We start from the raw sequence: 16,130 nt of genomic DNA, 5'->3' as shown, positions 1-16,130 counted from the left end.
ATTGAAAGCCGCCCCAGGATTGAATAAACAAGCGGAGAAATGCTTCAAGTGTTTGGGTTTTGGATATTTGGCAGGGGCTTGCAAAGGCCCTGAATCGTTGTCACGCTGCTCTCTCTCTATCTGTCCGACTGAAGTGCCTCAACGAAAATGGGGAATCAGCCTATAACTTTTATCACAGCCGTTCTCGTTCTATCCGCCATCCATCAGGGAGGACTTGAAACGGCTCTGCAATCAAAGCAACGTCAGACATAGTTTCTGTCGTAGACAGCCACAGCAATTGCGGGACCGAGAACGTTAATGCGGTTGATCTAACAAGGATTGTGGCGGCTTGTGATGCCACAATGCCGCGAAAACTGGAGCCATGCAATAGATGGCATCAAGTTTACTGGTGGAAAAAAGAAGCTCAGTACGAAACACGTTGCTCGTCTCAGAGCCAGAAGGCTGGCTCAGAGATCAGTATCGGAACCAGATAGAGAGGGGCCCAGGGCAGTGTTTCGAGCAGCTATAGGGTCGCTTTAAAACGGACGATAATGCTCAGCAAGTCAGTTTAACAGTTGTGTGTCCAACAAAAAAAAAAACACCTTTAACAGGCCAACGTGGCTTCCTTTAACCGATTTGGACATTTTGAGATGTTTTGAATTCAGGAACTCGTCCACTTTTTGATTTTGCAAAATTGAACTGGATTAATGCATCTGGTTCTTGGTAATCCGGATTTTCCGGAGCAATGTTCCAGTACTAGGGAATGATTTGTAAATTTTAATAATGTCCTAGCAATATGAGTATCAAAACTCTTCAAATTGTCTCGGAAGTATGTTATTTATTGTTACAGGACCCTATGGCAATTTGAAAAATGGAATTGGAATGGAATGGCCACTCACGGCCCCACGGGAACCTGCTCCGGAATGTCCGTTCCGGGGTCAAATCACCAAATGGTTCCAAAACTACGAGATACAGCCTACTGATAAGATTCCAAGAATTTTGATACCCATATTGCTAGTATTCCATTGAAGTTCACAAATAGTATCCCATCAGTGGAACCTGCTTCCGGAAATCCGGATTCCCGGGAACCGTATGAAGTAACCCGATTCATTTTTAGTAAGTCTTAAAGTGGATGAGTTCCTGAATCCAAAACACCCAAAAGTGTCGAAATCGGTTGGAAATTGCCTTAGTTATTGACATTTCAGTTTTGTGGGTACCCGGGTACCCACCCCGATCAGAAAGAAATAACAAAATTATTACAGACTGAGTTACTTTGTTATGGTAACAAGTTGTGTTATAACTTTGGTCTCGTTAGTTGGTAAAATAACAGAAAACATAACAGAAATTCTTCTAGTATATATCAAGAATATGACAACCTGTGATAGGCTTCTATCAGAATTATAACAAATTTTGTTAGGTTTCCCCACGGCCAATATAGCTTTTATTACCTATTGTATAGTATCAACGAATTTAGCGTGCAGGTCTAAAAATAGAATAATAAAGAAAAATATAGCATACATTAAGGCGCTTTTCGTTTGGAAGCAAAAAGCTTCATGTAGCAAAAGCTTTCTATAGTTTTGTCAAATGATTGCATACATGCTGGCTGATTGTTATTATGAATATATGACACGCTGATTGTTATTTGTGGATATAGCGATTTGAACCTGGGTATTCTGAGTTTTATAGGGATGTTTCCTGCATGAACCAACGACGTTGCTTTCGACCGATGTTTAATTTTAGCATAATATTATACGCATTCGTCAAGGGCAAAACGATTATGGATGCAGAAGATGTTTCCAGAACGCACACATTGAACTTTGCCGAAGCCAAAGGACTGTTTGTTTTCGTTGTATAATACGCTTTGTTTTCATACAGTTTTGCTCACTACTACAGCTGCCTTTATTACGATAGACTGAATAGCTTTATAATATCTTTTCAGATTAGGAAAGTGGGGCTATTTTTAGATTCTGAATAGTGCGCTTCGGTGCTTCTCTTGTACGTTAACATGTTTTACACGATTTTTAGAAATAATGTCGATGCGATATGGTAACATTTAGCGGATAATTTGCCTACGTTATTTTACGGAGAATACGACAAATGTTATTTGTGATTCCGAATAGATTCAAAGAAACAAATACCAAAGTTTTGAGGCTTGCATTTTGAGATTTCAAGTAAAGTCGCTTTTGGGGTTTTGTTGTTGGCATTTTTAATATGGGGAAGATTAAGCGAACCAGTACAATTATCTCACATCTAATAAATTCGAAGAAATACAATGTTTTACAATAGTTCAAGCTATCAACTGCGAATATTATAACAGATAATCATAAAATTTGAGGAATTGTTGAAGATTATTCGGTGTGACGAATTTTATAATATTTCATGTTTTCTAAAATACATTTTCTTTTCTAAATTTTATTTAGTTTTAAGGAGGAAATTATTCAATATTTTTACATTAAAATTTTTAGCTTTTTCAAGCACTATCTAAAACACATATTTAAATTATTAATTGAAAAACCCGCATAAATTGGTGAAATAGGACTGAAGATCCTCGAAGATCCTCAAAATTCATAACGGTATTGTGGAAATCAGTATATATCAAACAGTTTTTTAAGTTCTGGAAATTCGTTTTCGCAATATGCACAATTAATTAAAAACAAATTTATAGAATCATTTGACTAAACCATAACAAATAGTTTAAAAAATGCTTTTTTATTTGAATCCGCGTTTCTTTATTTCATCTGGAGTGCTTGATACTTCCTGCATCTTCTTTAAAATAAATTTTATATGAAAATTGTATTCTTTAGAATAGCTTGTTGATAACTTTGCGATTCCAAAACTTTTTGAATAAAGGCTTCAACATTGAAATCATAAGCCACATATTCGAAATTGCGTGTCAGACGCGTGTCTCAGAAAATAGGTAATCTCTTAATCAAAATGCAACCAAGTAAGCTAAACACCTTATTCTCAAGTTTTCCGACCACTTTCATCTAAAACATATCCATTCTCAAAATCGTGGAACTTTGAATGTCCATGTGGAAAATATAAGGAAATTAATAAAAACTTCGAAAATTTGCTTTAAAAGTTGAATAAATAAGCATAAAAAGAGGCTTCAGCGTATTAGCAAATAGACGATCATTTGTGTAATATTACAATCATTCACAGTTGATCGATTGATTTGTTTATTGGGGCTTTAACCAACGGGTCATTTGCCCGCTTTACAGTTTACAGTTATCGTTCAAAGATAATTGTGAAAGAATATGTAATATATTATAACATCATCGTTATATGCGTACATTAATATCATATTAGCAGTTCAATGATATCACCAGAAGATATAATCTTGATATAAGTTTGCTTGCCTTGCTGATAGGGATATCACAAAAATAACACAGTGAGTAATAAATATCAACATGAGATATAATATATTTAATATATTTGATAGCTTTCTGTTATGTCGTTCTGATCGGGACGTCGGCCTGTTACGTAGTAAAAAAATTCAGGAGCCCCTCCTCACTCTCCCTCCCCCCTTACTATATCAATAATATTATTAACACAAAAGCTTGACTTAGTGAAGCTCTAAGATGTCACAAAGTTTCAATTTCCAGCTAAAGGCAAAACATGGGAATTTCTTTAATTGAAGCTTAAAAAGGTACCCGGGTACCGCGTTGGACACACAACTACTGGCTCTTCGCAAACTTGTCGACGTGGGACAATAGAAAGCACGGAGAGGTGAATTTCCGCCTGACAGGGCTTCTGTTGGGTCACGGCTGCTTCAGGAAGTCGAGGGGACACCTGAGCGCCTGGTCTTCGAATGTCCGAGATTTGAAGCGACACGTATAGAGATGCTTGAAACGGGAGAGCCATACTTGAACCCGGATAGATAGTAGTCTACCGAATGACAAACGTAAGCACGTGGAATGCTGTCAACAGATTTGTGACGGAAATTGAGAGATGAACAGCGAGCGATAGTTTCGAGAGAGCAATGACCACCGGAAACTTTTCGTCGGAGTAGATCAACCGCCGGGGACTGAACGATTAGACTACGACAGAGCACCAGGTATGGGTTGTCGAGACGCCAGCGAACCGGATGACACGTTCCACCCGGAATCACCGAACCGACTACGACATCCTACCGGTTGGCCCGAGAGAAATATACCGGAAACCAAAGAAGAATCGGTATCGGGAGAATTTTTTCGGCGGGAAACTTTCCGTCGACGTAAGCTAGATTCACCGCCGCGAATTGGACAGAGGTGACCGCGAATGGTGAAACCACCAGTCGCGGGTCGTCGAGGTACCAGCGAACTGGACGCCCTGCTCCACCGGAATTGTCGAACTGGCCTTGCCACCTGGCTGGCTGGCTCGGTTTCAGGTCGATTTCTCTCGCCGGGGAATTCTCCGTCGAAGTAGTCTAGGTCTATATACCGGTCAGTGATGAAAATATCATCTTGATCCAATTAGTAAAAAATTGAGCTAGATGACAGATGAGAATAGAAAATTGATAAGGCCCAATGAATGTCTGGTTAGATTTTGTAAGCTTACACACAGCCGGGAGATACTACAGTGGTACAGAGGATTCACCAAACTCGGAAATGCTTTCCTCATGTTGCGAGTATTTCGAAGCGATGAGAGCGATGTAGCACCCATCTCTTTTGGATATTTCTCAACTAAGCCCAACGTAATTGTATTTTATTGAATACTTTTTTGGTTATTTTTTGGGGGGTTTTACTCATAACAAGTTGGAATTTTTCGTGAAAAATAATTTTTTTTATTCAAAATGAATAAAAAACCCCCTTAATTGAAAAATTATCTCAAAAACTCAACGTATGGGTTAAGTATTTTTTACATAGAATATGTATGCAAAGTTTGAGAGAAATCGGTCAAGTAGTTTTTGAATGGCCGGCAACACCGCAAATCATGTTTTTTTCAGAGACGTTGTACAAAAAGCTTTCTTCACCGAGTCGTTTGTCGATATTTTTGCATAGAAAACTTACAGTATGTTATTGAAATGATATACTATAATTTACAAAAAATTGATCAATTCGCTTCACTCAAAAAATCCGAAAAAAAAAATTTTTCCCAGCCTGAAAGCCTTACCCCACAATTTGTAAAGAGTGTACATTTTTTTCTCTCCAACAGAATTGCTCTCTGGACTCTCTAGAAATGGGTGGCATGTTTTTTTTCGCTCGGGTGCTGTAAGTTCAATCAAAGATGGCGTCGAAACAGCAAGCGCTCCGCGAGCGTGTTGTACGGTTTTATGAAACGCATGGTCATCATCGAAAAAAGTTTACGGTGGACTACTTTCGAGACGAAAACGTGCCCGTGAGTACAGTTTACCGGATCTTGGCATCCTTGAGCCCAGGTCGGTAGCGGCGGTTCGGCGAAGATAATGACGAAGAAGAAGGAGGAAGCGTTGAAAAAGCGGTTCGACAACAAGGACGGAACGAGTCTGCGTGATGCCGGCTGAAAATATCACTGCTCCCATATCTTGAATCACCGAACCTTCAAGATGGAGGACATCATCTGTCGGAAGAAGACTCGGTCTCCCCAGTACACGGACGAGCAGATAGCGATCATGAAATCGCAGTGCTGGTGGATGACGAAGAACTACCGCAGGACGTCGTTCGTACTGGACGACGACTGTTACTTTACGCTCTCGAAGACCCATTCGTTGAAAATTTGTTGTTTGTTTTTTAACAACTGAAAAAACTGTATTTTTTTATTGAACACCCCTTAGGAGACATTGGGGGTTGATAGGTCAATTAGTAGCTATTGGAGGCTGTTGCGGTGATCGCGATACTGTCGGAAATATGTGATGACATCATCGCAGTTACTCGATGGCGAAATGGTTAACGCACCCAACTAGAGACTGGGACATCGTAGGTTCGATTCCTGCTTGAGGACATATCTTTCTTCAGTGTTTCCAATAAAAAGGTGAATTTTCACCGTTTCTTTATTCTTATTGTGCCAGTCATTCATTCTCTGTCTGTTTTCCAGTGAACACGTTCCTAAAAATCCTTGAAAAAGGAAAAAAACAAGACATCCGTCAAAACAAGGAATATGTCTAGAAACGTGTCAGCAGAAAAGCAGATTGTAAGTTTCTGTGGTGGAACGCGGAGCTTGGTCAACGTACTCCGGAAACAACGAAAGCGATACTTACAGCAAAGGACCGACGACAACAAAACTGTTCTTCGTCAAATTGAACTGCATTATGAAACAGCCCGGAACAGTGCATTCGGTGAATATCTGAACCAAGTTCAACGCAGCCTTCGAAACATTCTGGACGTCTATAAATAGCAGAAAACGCTTCGGGGGTGTACCAGAAAAGGTCTATCTTCGAGACAAAAATTCACAGTTCGCTGCCGAGTCGGTGGACCTTTTTGCAGACCACTTCCGAGAGGTATTTACCAGAAAGAAGCTGCTATAGTTCCTATTCATAAGGCTGGAAACACACAGAATGTTGAAAACTGTAGAGGAATCTCGCTACTTAACTCATTCATGCCCATGTTGTATGTGGACAACAACGTTTTTAAACAGTTATAACTTTTGATTGAGGCAAGATTTGCTCGCAAAAACAAGTAAGGCTAATAAATGTGACTATTGCCTTTCATTTGATCACTAACAGTTACAAGAATCAGCCTTAGAACTGAAGTTATTGCAATCAGTCTGATTGGATTCCGATCGAGCTGCCAGGAACAGTTTACGTTGACAACGGAAAATGAATTTTTCATATATCTTCGTTATGGTGCAATGTTTTTGAAAACTTTTTCCATACAATTGAACTATTGTAAATATTCTTGGAGAATGGTATTGAGCATAGGAAGGTAAAAATTGAGTAGCTTCTAGCACTGCAAGGGAAGCACCTATCTTTATGAAAAAAGACTTTTCGTATATCTTGATCTCACTGTTTTCAAGGAAAAACAGTTTTGAAACCCTACATGTACTAGGAAAAAGTTGGGCATGAAAGGGTTAACTGCCTAGCTAATGTTCTGGAAAAGTTAGTCTACAATGCGATGTACGCAGCTTCTTTCAACATAATCGACGAACGTCAATACGGATTTACAAAAAAGCGATCCGCAAGCTTTCTAGTTCCAGCTGTCGAGAAGCGTCAACAAGTGGACGCTGTATATTTTGACCTCGCGAAAGCATTCGACAAGGTGCCACACAACATTGCTGTTTTGAAACTGGTGCGACTAGGTTTTCCTAACTGGGTAACTAGATGGCTGCGTTTTTTTCTTTCCCAACAATCCGCCTTCGTTAGAATTAGCATTAGCACCACACGCTCAAGCGCAGTCGTAACACCAACGAGTGTGCCTCAAGGAAGTCATCTAGGGCCACGGATCTTTCTCTTATTCATCAACGATCTCGGCACCCGCATCAAGTCTGGAAAACTGCTCTATGCTGACGATCTGAAAATCTTTCGTTCAATTGCCTCAGCACTCGACTCTGCTGTGCTCTAACTTGGTATAGCCAATATAGAGGAATGGTGCTTGCTGAACGGTATGCAGATCAACGTCGATAAATATAAGGCTCGGTCAATATAATTCGTTGTGAATATACCCGTCAAGCTTGTGTTATCGAGAGAGCGGATTCTATCAGTGACTTGGGAGTGTTATTAAACAGAAAACTTCGCTTCGCTGACCACATCACTGCAACAACGGCGAAGGCTTTGGCAACATTGGGATTTCTGAAACTGAACACAGTCGATTTTGTGGATTTCTATGCACTGAAATCTTTATAATGCGCACTGGTCCGGAGCACTTTGGAGTATGCTGTACAAGTATGGGCGCCATACAAAGCACAGTGGGACGAGCCCGGACTTAAGTCCATATATGAAGGTTACGCGATATTCTTGCTAGTATTTTTTTCGTATCAGCTGAGCTATCAGAAACATTTTTGCGAGATTTTAGGCGATTTGAACGTAAAACGAATTTTTGACAGCTTTTTGCAGGGCATAACTCAAGTGTTTTGGCATAATTTGTTTATAGGAACTACATTCAATTATTTTCGTTTTTCGAAGAAACGGATGATTTTCTGCATTGAATTGCTTCAGCAATATTATCCATGTGATTAAATTTCACCATAAAAGCACTAAAAATAGGTCACTTATTGGTTTAGTTATTGTTATCTAGCTGTTTGTTATGAACTTTTATTGAATTCAAACTTCTAATGCGATAACAACAACGATGTTCGTGAATTCCTACAATCACACTATACTCATTCGAAAGCCTTTCATTTTCTCTTTAAAATAAGTCTATGCTAGTATTGGAAAACTTGCGATAAACAGTCAAAATTTAAAAAAAAAATGTCGATGGAGACGCATGGTAGTTATTGATATTAAATTTGAATAATCACTTTATAGCTAGAATAATGACACAAATACATGTACAACTTTCAAATAGCACGGAGAGCATGATGTACGAGGGTTTTACTAGTGATCAAGAGAGAGAGAGAGAGGAGCCGAGTAGAAAGGATGGGTTTTTAGATGGTGAAGACATTCAGAATGTGTAAAATTCAGTAAATATTTTCAACCAATTGAAATATGTCATTAAATGTTTCTGGAACTATCTGTTGGTAATTTACGCAATAACTGACAAATCGAGTGAACACAGTTGAGTTTCGGTCGTTTGGAAATTTTTTTTGATCAGTATATGTATAGTACTGATTAATCTTAAGGATAAGCCATATTACCCAAATAAAATAAAATCATTTTTAAATGGACCAATCTAAATAACTTAAAACACACTTGCGAAAAAAAAAATCGTTAACCATCCAAAAATATACTCAAACTTTATGTTTTTGAAATTAAAGAAAATTTAGTTTTTTTTATCAAGTAACGCACTAATGAATTTAACGTGCCAAAATTGGTCGAACACATCTTATCTGATCCGTAAAAAACTAAATAATCATTTCTGAAGCACTATAATGAGATGTTAATCAATTCGTTTCAACATGGAAAATAAATTCAGCTTACAATAATTACTATTGAAAAAATCGTTATAATAGGCAAAGTACTTACTTTTGAGTTACCCCAGTAAGTAGTAAAGTTGATTTCTAATATTTTTATTGCCAAAAAAGGAATTCAGCGCGCAAGAATTTCCTTAAAAATTTGTTTGAACCTTCACAACAAAATAATTGTTTTTAAGCCACCCTAATGTACAATGAAGGTTTTTTAACATATTTTTTTTTTAAATTTATGATTATGGACATTTTAACCTTATGGTCATTCTCCTCTGTTCGGGTTAGAAAAATCTCTTTAGAAAAATGTCTAACCCTATGTGCGGGGTTGGGAATCGAACCCAAGTGAGCTGCGTACAAGGCAGTCGATTTACAAACTATGTAATACCAGCCCCCAGCTTTCTTTTTTTTAACAAGTGTTAATATCAAAAACGATTAAGCGCACGAAAATTATTGTAGATAAATCTTAAGAATAACAGTTGTTTTGGCATTTAATTAGTAAGGGACTGGAAGGTGAAGTATATTTTTCAATATTAAGAGCCATAGTACTCAAGGGAGAGCAAGGAGTTGAAGGGAGAAAGTTTAGAAAAGCGTGGAAGGATCATATATGCAAGCTTAGAGCTTACCGGCGACTTAACTTTTTGTCTGCTACCATAGGAGTCAAATTCTTTTGGCATTAGAAATACGAATCACCTGAGTCTATGGCATGTCCGAACAAACGTAAAGTAACTTGTTACTTTATGCTGTCGGAACCGACTTAAGAATAATTTTGATAAAATAGATATTTTTGAGACTCCCTAATGATTAGTAACTATTTGTTTTCAATATGTTTTAAGCTTAGCTTAGCCTAGCTTAGCTTAGTTGACCGCCCGTGAGTTTCCCGTGATTGATCAAAGCCTGTTGAAAATGCATATTGAACCAATTGTATGATACTTGGGAGTAGTTCATCATACTCAACGTGCAACCTAAAGAGACTAAGATTACCCGAGCAACACCGTTTGTTGACTAGCAGTTTCTACAACATTATTTGTTGAAAAGAAGCGTACATAAACCATTATTCAACTGAATTAGCAACCCAAAAGCGCACCAGCAAAAGTTTATGGCTATGCAACAAACCGCGGCCATTACAAGTGTTGTTTGGGTATAGTATGATCAATAACGTAGATGGCCACGTCCATGCAGGTCAATTTTGGGATGGGACGGAATGTTAGTTCAACACTTGTGACTATTATGACCGAGGAATTCTCTGCATCATCCACAAGTGTCACAGGATAGGATTGGTGTTAGTAGGTAGGGAGATGAATCAGGATATATCTTGGTAGATATTGTGATTTAGCTAAGTACTCACGCGCTTTGTCTTTTCATTTTAGATCAAAGTTTTCAGGTGTGCGTTCTCCAGTAGAAATATGAATTCATTCAAATAGACATTTTAAAAATTATTCTTCCGTGGGGCGCAATGAAAGGATAAAGCCGCGCGGAATATGATAGAGGTCTAGTCATCTATAGACAATATAATCTTAGCAATATGTACGAAGTCGCTCGCGATCAATTTCTGAGAATTCAAAACGAACAATTTGAACTCCGAACAGCCGGCCATCGGGAGTAATGCTTCTTATTAACACTTCAATAATCATTCTCAAAGTTTGCAGTACAAAGAAAGCGTACAAATGTATAAAAGATATCCCAAATGAATGTGAAAAAATTCACTGCGAAATGTTAATGACAAGTTGGTATCTCCACTCTCCCTATCAGACACGTTCCCATAATTGGGTTAAATACCAATTGCAAACGACATGTTTCTTATGCGCAACAAATATAATGAACACTACGACAGGGGATTCTTCGGTGGTCCAGAAGAAGAATGGATGGGAGAACAGAAATACTAGCAAATACCGACTACCATATGAGCGATGCAAATCCGAATGAGTGACGTAGAGTATGGCACTGGATGATTTTGAAGAAAGGACCAGGAGTGCGATTTTACGAAGTTTTAGCTTCCGATGGCCCTACATTTTCTGATAAAGAGAAGTTCTGGAATGTTGAGAGTTTTATCACTGTTTAGGAAAGCAAAAGTATCATAAAGCTAGTGTCAGGCCTTCATGAGACCCCTTGAAGTCACTTTTGGAGGTATTCGTAAATGTAGATTTGTCGGTAGACGGTTCTAGATTTAATAAAAAAATACCTAATTTAACACATCTACAGATCGCTTGCAACATACAAAACTTTTTGTGCAATTCGACAGCTCCATCTTAGGCCAATTCAATCAATTTCCTACATGAAAGTTTAAACGGTTTTTAAACCAAAGCTTTGGAAGTTAAACCTTGGCGTGGAAGTGCCAGTGGTATATTAATATATTCTGTTACTTAGTGTAGAATTAGATTTCGTCCTTTACGGCTAATATACAGCCGCCAGAAGAAACTAAAAACGTTGGTACACAATCGAGAATAGCGAATCAGAAAAGGTGATTATATGTCAGTGATTCACTAAATACAGAATGGATAAAGGTTATGATGTAAAACCTTAAGGTCCGTCCAGGTTAAGTCTTCGGTACGGAGCAATACCTCGACCTAAGAACTCCTAGCATGTTGTTAGTCGCCTCTTACGACATGGAAGCCCCAGAGGTTCCATTCTTGGATCTAATAGTACAAAAAGATTTCAGCCCGCCGGACACCACACGGCTTTATTTATTTTCAATATGTTTTAACATCAGAAACGTATTCAGCGTACCAAAATTACATGAAATCATCCTATTTGAACTACTACGGTAAAGGTTTGAATTTAGTCCACCTTTTGTTCTAAGTCGTGCCACTGTGCAACGCCGTTCAAAGTAGCCGACTAGAACGCGTTCAGAGAAGTTTTGTACGATTTGCTCTCAGAAAATTGGCTTGGAACGACCCTATCTGTCTTCGGCCGTATAATAATCGATGCATATTGCTAGATTTGCCAACGCTGCTGTCCCGTACTTTCTTGCAAAGAATGTTCATTTTCGATATATGGTCGAGCAACATTGACTGTCCCGACAACTCTCAGGGTTTATTTGTTTGTTCTCCCTCAAGATATAAGGAATCGTCCGCTTCTGTGGATTCCTAGGCACTGTACAGCATATGGCCGGTACAATCTGGTAGACAGGTGTTGTAACAAATTCAGCGAAACTGCTTTAGTTTATGACTTCCATACCACTAAATCTAGTTATAAGTTAGCAATGAGAAATTTTTAACATTGACGCTAGCAATAGCATTGAGTGTAACCTGTACGGTATATACCGAAGACGTAATAAATAAATAAGAAACTCGCCACATTTTAATAGCATATAGCTGACGTTTACACTCTACTCAAATATGTTCTTGGCTCAATGATGTACAACAATAATACTTTTTCTTACAGTTAATGAAGTGAACGGTTGATACTTCATTAACAAGCCCGGCGGAAATACTCACTTTTTCACACTCTCGCCCAGTGACGCCAGGAAGCCGATTGTGTTCTGCACACTCTGGGAAACCTCTTGAATGGCTTGCAGTCTTTCCTTTATCGTCTTTTTTTCCTCCTGTAAACCGTTACCGCAGAAAATCACGGGTCAGAAATAACATAGCTAAAGTTTTAACATCGTTACGCCTGAAGCAGCTCGTTTACTGTGCTCCACCACAGGATTAAACTTATGCAGCGAAAAAGGAGCTCACCTTTTCCTTATCTTCCTCATCTTCGTCATCACTGGCCACATCGTAATCGTCAGCCGTGGACTGCGACGACGATCCCGTCAGCCACTGTATAAGCCAATTTCTAGATGAACGGATGGTGAAGTTTAATCAGACTATGAATAAATAATTTAGAGAAATCTTACTTCAGCAGGAAAAGAAGAGCCGCCGCTGGGATGGTGGAAATATCGAACCAGATACATCCGCATATCCACAAAACTAATGCTATGAACGAACGCACCGGGGATTCCCATTCGAAGCAACTCCTGCAATTCGAGAAACGAGCGTATAAATGTAGGCCAACATAGAAGCAGAAACAAATGCTGACAGCCGATACTTACTGAATAAATTGTCCTACTTCTATAAAATACATAATCACGGTTTTCAGTCTAGTTACATTCCGCAGAAATAGTTGACGTTTGAACTTTGCCTCCTGCTGGACGAGCTTCTCCTCCTTTGGTTCCAGGGCTCGCAGGGCCGCCCGCAGCTTATTCCACACAACCGTCATCTCCAGTAGGATCTGGGAAAGGATAGATAGAACGCGATACGATGAATGACATCGGAAACCAACCGGAAATGAATGGACTGCATATAAATGGCGCAATTGAGCGATGCTCGTTTCAGTCTAGCCGGAACGTAATGCACGCTTTCTAAATAAATATAAACAAGGATTCTTTCTGATACCGATGAAAACAATCAGGGAAATAGATTTAGATTGCACTCTATTCGCAGTTTTATTTAATTCTAATAAACATTGTCAATAAACCGAGATTTAGTTGTTGTAATTGTGCTGAACTATAGCCTTTGATTCCATCGAAATTTGGATCAGTTCTTGTCGGACTTACCTGCGGTTGGGTGCCCTTTGCTCGGGTGTACATCTTCTTGTCCTTGAGCGTATACCAGCGCTTTTCGCCGTTTCGTATCCGTAGCAGAGGAATTACCACCCGTCCAAGGAACTCTACCTTGTGATCCCGATCTTCGTCAAACACGGTCAGCTCCAGCACCGAGGTCATGTCTTTTACATTACTGCAAGAATAGAAACAAGCAGGCAACACAGACGTACGACAATAGGGTTAGTTAGTTGTGGCGGGCGATCGGTTTATTTTTTTTTGACAGATTTATATACAAAAGGACAGATTCTATTAGAAGAAGAGCTCACAAGTAGTTAGGAAGATTGCTTGCGAAACTTACAAAGTGAAGATTTTGTTCCAATTGGGTGTTAACGTTTTATACTCGGTTTGGGTTTGCAATCTAGCGTTGATTAGCTCTAGCACTACGAATGGATCTGACTTGCCTCCGATATCTGCCGCTGCCAGACCAGTGGCCCCAAACACCTTCACCGTCAGATGGCCCACGTCGCGCAGGTTCTGCAGGGATCGGTGCCAGACCTACGAGTAAACAAAAAGATTTAAAATTAAATTCAACTATCCCTACCCTAAACCTTAAATATCCTACATATCTCTTCTGCAGCACTGACTTTTCGATGGGATCCTCTCGGTACGAGGTCAGATCGGTTATGGTTTCGGAAGCCGTCGTCCCGCTAATCGTTAACATCAGATGCACTTCGCCGGTGCATTCCTCTAGCGGTTGCCACATACCGTGTGTGCGTTCTCGGGGAAGACTTCGCAGATCGATTATGCACTTGCCGTACGTGTTGCACTTCCCGTGAACTACCAGCTCCAGCAGCTGGTCGTCGTCGAACAGGTGAAGATCGAACTGCTCCAACCATCGTGCTCGGTAGGAGTTTTTACTTTTGTATTTTTCGTTTCCTAACCTGCAATCACATCACAATCACATTAATTACTCATCGGCATTTAAGATTTTAGAATGAACACACCTAAATCGAACGAAAACTTCGTTCAGCCCATTCTCGGTATCCGGTGGGAGTCCTTTGGCTTCGATGAGCACAATCGTTACGACCGAGCTCCAGATTTGCGACTTGAGCCGGCGGGAAGCGTCTGCCAGTTTGGGATTTCGCTGAAAGTACTAACGGGTTAAGCAAAGAGCGTGCAAGTTTAGTGTGATAGAAACAGAAATTGCCAGCCTATAGAACGTGGGTGAAACGATAGGGGGAAATCGATAACCGGGGGTGGGAAATGTAATCTAAAGAATAGCGCCAATAATGGAACTAATAAGAACGATTAAGGGGGTGTGCTAATGATCGATTTCTGTTCGTGTACTATTTAGGCGGATCGATATCGAAAACAAGGTTTGGTTTAATTAGCGGTCGTTAAAAAGAAAGAAATGTCGTCGGATTGGTTGGACGGCGTCATATGCCCTATCTTCAAGAAGGGTCCAACGGCATAACGATCCTCCTTAATGCCGCCTACAAAGGTACTATCTCGTGTACTGTGCAGCCAAAAGGTGTTGGAGTTGAAGGAACCAGACTATCGAGTGCTCGGCGTATTCGAGAGAAGAGCTCTGCGTTCAATACACGGCAGCACAGTAGAAAATGGAGAATGGCGCAGACGCATGAAAGGCTGATAAAACACGGAAGACTACAGTGAGCTGAACATCTAGAGCAAATACCAGAAGAGAGACCAGCCAAAGTTATTCTTAGCAGAGAACTTGGAAGAGATGTCGCCTTCAGGACTCTGAACTCGCTGTCTGTGAACAATAGAGGAAGATGAGTGTGTGACGGGTGTTAAAAAAGACTGGAGACTGGCGACCGAAGAACCTGGAAAACTAAAAAATACTGGAGGATCCGGATTGTTCAACCACGATGGTGCTGATGTTCGGTATATTTGCCCTTCTGATGACTATACTGTGCTAGTGATTTTGTACTTTACAAGTGACCTAGTATAGATCTCACCAGATGCAACACAAAACAATGTTTGAAACATGTTGCACATCATAACATTTTTGATTTGTAGCAAAAAGCTAAAAACAACGGCAGTATGGGCTTCCACTCATAATCGGCAATGATGGAAGTGCCCATTACATAGTTTTGGGAAGCTCAGGCAACAATGGAATACAAATTTGCTCGATCACGATTTAGCGGGAAAGAGGTGTAAGATTTAACTCTCTGCACCGACAGTATTACGCATGATGTGGCAAATTGGCTCATACCAAACTAGCTCGAGCCGTCGTTAGTTGATCGTCTCGCAAGATGACGTCAGATATCTTAACGTCAATTCCACGAACTGGGACCTCTATGAAGAAGGCTTGGCGACTAGGTTTCATGGGCGTTTTACAATGATTGAATCTCCAAGTGACTTGGACCCATAGAAGCAGTACACAAGGAGGCTTGTAAGCTTCATGTTATGCATGGTTCTAGGCAAATCCCTCGGTGAAATTCCGAAATAGCTAGACTCGAAAAGTTGTGTAGTTTTAGGCTGTACGGACTCATCACCGACGACTGCTCCAAAGTTATTTTGAGGAAATTTTCTTTCTTAGGAAAGTATTTGAGCTCAATCGGCCACCTCCCCCGTATGGTTAAAACATTGGAGCGAATGGTCAGTAGACACCTTACAATAATCCATGACGAGCGGTAACTATTAGACA

At 39.8% G+C, this 16,130-nt stretch overlaps 1 protein-coding gene across 3 annotated transcripts in view; it reads right to left on the bottom strand.

Moving 5' to 3' along the window:
- LOC131693373 (multiple C2 and transmembrane domain-containing protein) overlaps positions 1 to 16,130 on the bottom strand; it is a 105,089-nt gene that overhangs the window by 12,947 nt on the left and 76,012 nt on the right. For 2 of the 3 annotated variants that reach the window (XM_058981136.1, XM_058981138.1), the window contains exons 6-13: positions 14,464 to 14,612; positions 14,082 to 14,400; positions 13,818 to 14,014; positions 13,472 to 13,652; positions 12,968 to 13,146; positions 12,773 to 12,892; positions 12,612 to 12,711; positions 12,372 to 12,478 (exon numbers count right to left, since the gene is read on the bottom strand). In XM_058981136.1, the coding sequence (XP_058837119.1) occupies positions 12,372 to 12,478; positions 12,612 to 12,711; positions 12,773 to 12,892; positions 12,968 to 13,146; positions 13,472 to 13,652; positions 13,818 to 14,014; positions 14,082 to 14,400; positions 14,464 to 14,612 (1,352 nt within the window). The remainder of the gene's footprint in view (positions 1 to 12,371; positions 12,479 to 12,611; positions 12,712 to 12,772; positions 12,893 to 12,967; positions 13,147 to 13,471; positions 13,653 to 13,817; positions 14,015 to 14,081; positions 14,401 to 14,463; positions 14,613 to 16,130) is intronic. The other variant, XM_058981137.1, reaches the window with a different exon arrangement.

Source organism: Topomyia yanbarensis, chromosome 3 (genome assembly GCF_030247195.1).
Source record: "Topomyia yanbarensis strain Yona2022 chromosome 3, ASM3024719v1, whole genome shotgun sequence".
Lineage (NCBI taxonomy): Eukaryota > Metazoa > Arthropoda > Insecta > Diptera > Culicidae > Topomyia > Topomyia yanbarensis.
The sequence above is the reverse complement of the archived record's forward strand: the minus strand, read 5'-3'. Positions and strand labels throughout refer to the sequence as shown.